Raw genomic sequence first — 1,942 nt, forward strand, 5'->3', positions numbered from 1 at the left:
CCAATGCTCTTTGTCGTTGCAGTAGAAGCAAGTGGCCTCTTTGGGATCAGAGACAGATGGAGCATCAGAACTGGATTTTCCTTTGGGTCCATTGCTTGACGACCCAGCTTGGGACTTTACATTCTAGTTTTTCTTGGGAGGACCTTTCCTCTTTTTGCCTTTCCATTGACCAATGGCCAGAATGGGAGCACTAGCAGGAGTAGAGATAACACTTTTTCGCTTCATTCTTGCTTCAGTTGTTTGCAAGAGGTTGTGCAATTAAGACAAAGTAGTTTCATTGTTGTTCAAATGATAAGTCAAGATGAACTGCTCATAACAACTTGACAAGGAGTTCAACACTATGTTGATTTCCAACTCTTTATCAAAGTTCACTTTAAGCTTGACAAGCCTATCTACATATCGTTGCATTCTATGAACGTGGTTGCTAACAGATTCTCCCTCTTTCATCTTGCTAGCTATGAGAGACTTTACCACCTTGTACTTTTCCCGACGAACTCGCTTATGGGACTTTTCCATAAGGTCCTTGTTCATCGCGTATGGCCAATAATCCTCATAGTATCTATGCAATTCAAGAGTCATTGTGGCCACCATGATGCAAGCAACTTTTTTCGCATCATTGTAGTGCTTTTTGTAGGCGACCATTTCTTCAAGAGTGGCCTTTTCTTCGTCGATCTCATCCAATGGTCTCTGAAGGGCATACTCCTTGTCCTCAAAATGAAGGGACATTTTTATGTTGTGCATCCAGTCATTGTAGTTGGTGCAATCCAATTGCACCTTGGAGCAGATGTTCAACAAGGAAAAGTTATGGGATGAGGAGGAGGAGAAACCAGAAGCATCATTTAGAGTAGACATCTGTAAAATAAAGGTAGTTTTAGTTAGATAAGAACAATCCTTAATATAACAACCCAAAAGTGAAATATTAAGGCAAGGATCAACTAAATAATTCACAACTTAGAAAAGGGATGTTGTAATCTAATTGTAAATTATATAAAGGTAGGTAAATGATGATTTACCAATTTCACCATCAAAAAACGAAATGTGAGGAGATTTAAGTTAAGTGAAATTCCTAGATCTTTTGAGACTCATTGAAGCAATTCAATGACATGTTTAATCTCACATTATGCTCTTCCATTTGTGACTGGGATACCGAGGATCACAAACAAGATGTGAATAACCATGCAAATTAGGTTGGCACTCTCGATGTCATTTATTATCTCATTTTAATGTGTTGGTTAACCACACGCGCTCCATTAATCAATGATAATTTTCGAGGTGCCCATTATTACTCTTTATAGTCACTATTAGTGTGCCGATTAACCACACGCGCTCCACTAACTACTATAAAGTATAATGTGCAATTTCATGGGTTAGCATACAAATTCACATTTTCCTAAAGTAACTAAAATTGAGATTTAAAATAAAATGTTTAGTACTTTTAATCGCATTATACATATTAATGAGAATTACTTGAGCTATCAAACCCGTTCGGCTAACGACCCTCCACCAATCAAGGAAGCGGTGGGTGAGAGTGGACACTCATTCAACTACCATTTTATAGGTAGTTTCCTTATACCCCCTTATAGACCGGCTTTGTGAATGAGGCGCTAGCGGTTTGACTGACTTAGTCTTATACGTATAGTAATAATTAAACATTTAATTCTACATATAGTATAAGGCGTATTTTTTAAAACCTTTTCAAAAATACTAGTTTTTATTTTAAATTTCGAAAATTAAACAGTTAATTTAATTTAAAATAAACCAAATTATATTTGACATTAATTATTAAGTTCAATTAATATCCAAATTAATTATTTATACACTTCAAAAAATAAATCATATTAATCAACAAAATAATTAATCAAGTCAAAGACTTATCTCCTAACTTCTAGACTTTTATTTTATAATGATATATTCAATAAAATTGGATTTAGCAAATAAATAT

The 1,942-nt window shown here is 34.9% G+C and overlaps 1 protein-coding gene across 1 annotated transcript; it reads right to left on the minus strand.

The window, feature by feature from the left end:
* Nucleotides 1-258: 258 nt before the first annotated feature.
* LOC145164749 (uncharacterized) lies at nt 259-852 on the minus strand. Its single transcript, XM_079083439.1, has one exon. The coding sequence runs from the start codon at nt 850-852 to the stop codon at nt 259-261; it is 594 nt and encodes a 197-aa protein (XP_078939565.1).
* Between the last annotated feature and the right edge of the window lie 1,090 nt (nt 853-1,942).

Source organism: Lactuca virosa, chromosome 3 (genome assembly GCF_052849685.1).
Source record: "Lactuca virosa cultivar CGN04683 chromosome 3, Lactuca_virosa_CGN04683_v6, whole genome shotgun sequence".
In the NCBI taxonomy this organism is placed as follows: Eukaryota; Viridiplantae; Streptophyta; class Magnoliopsida; order Asterales; family Asteraceae; genus Lactuca; species Lactuca virosa.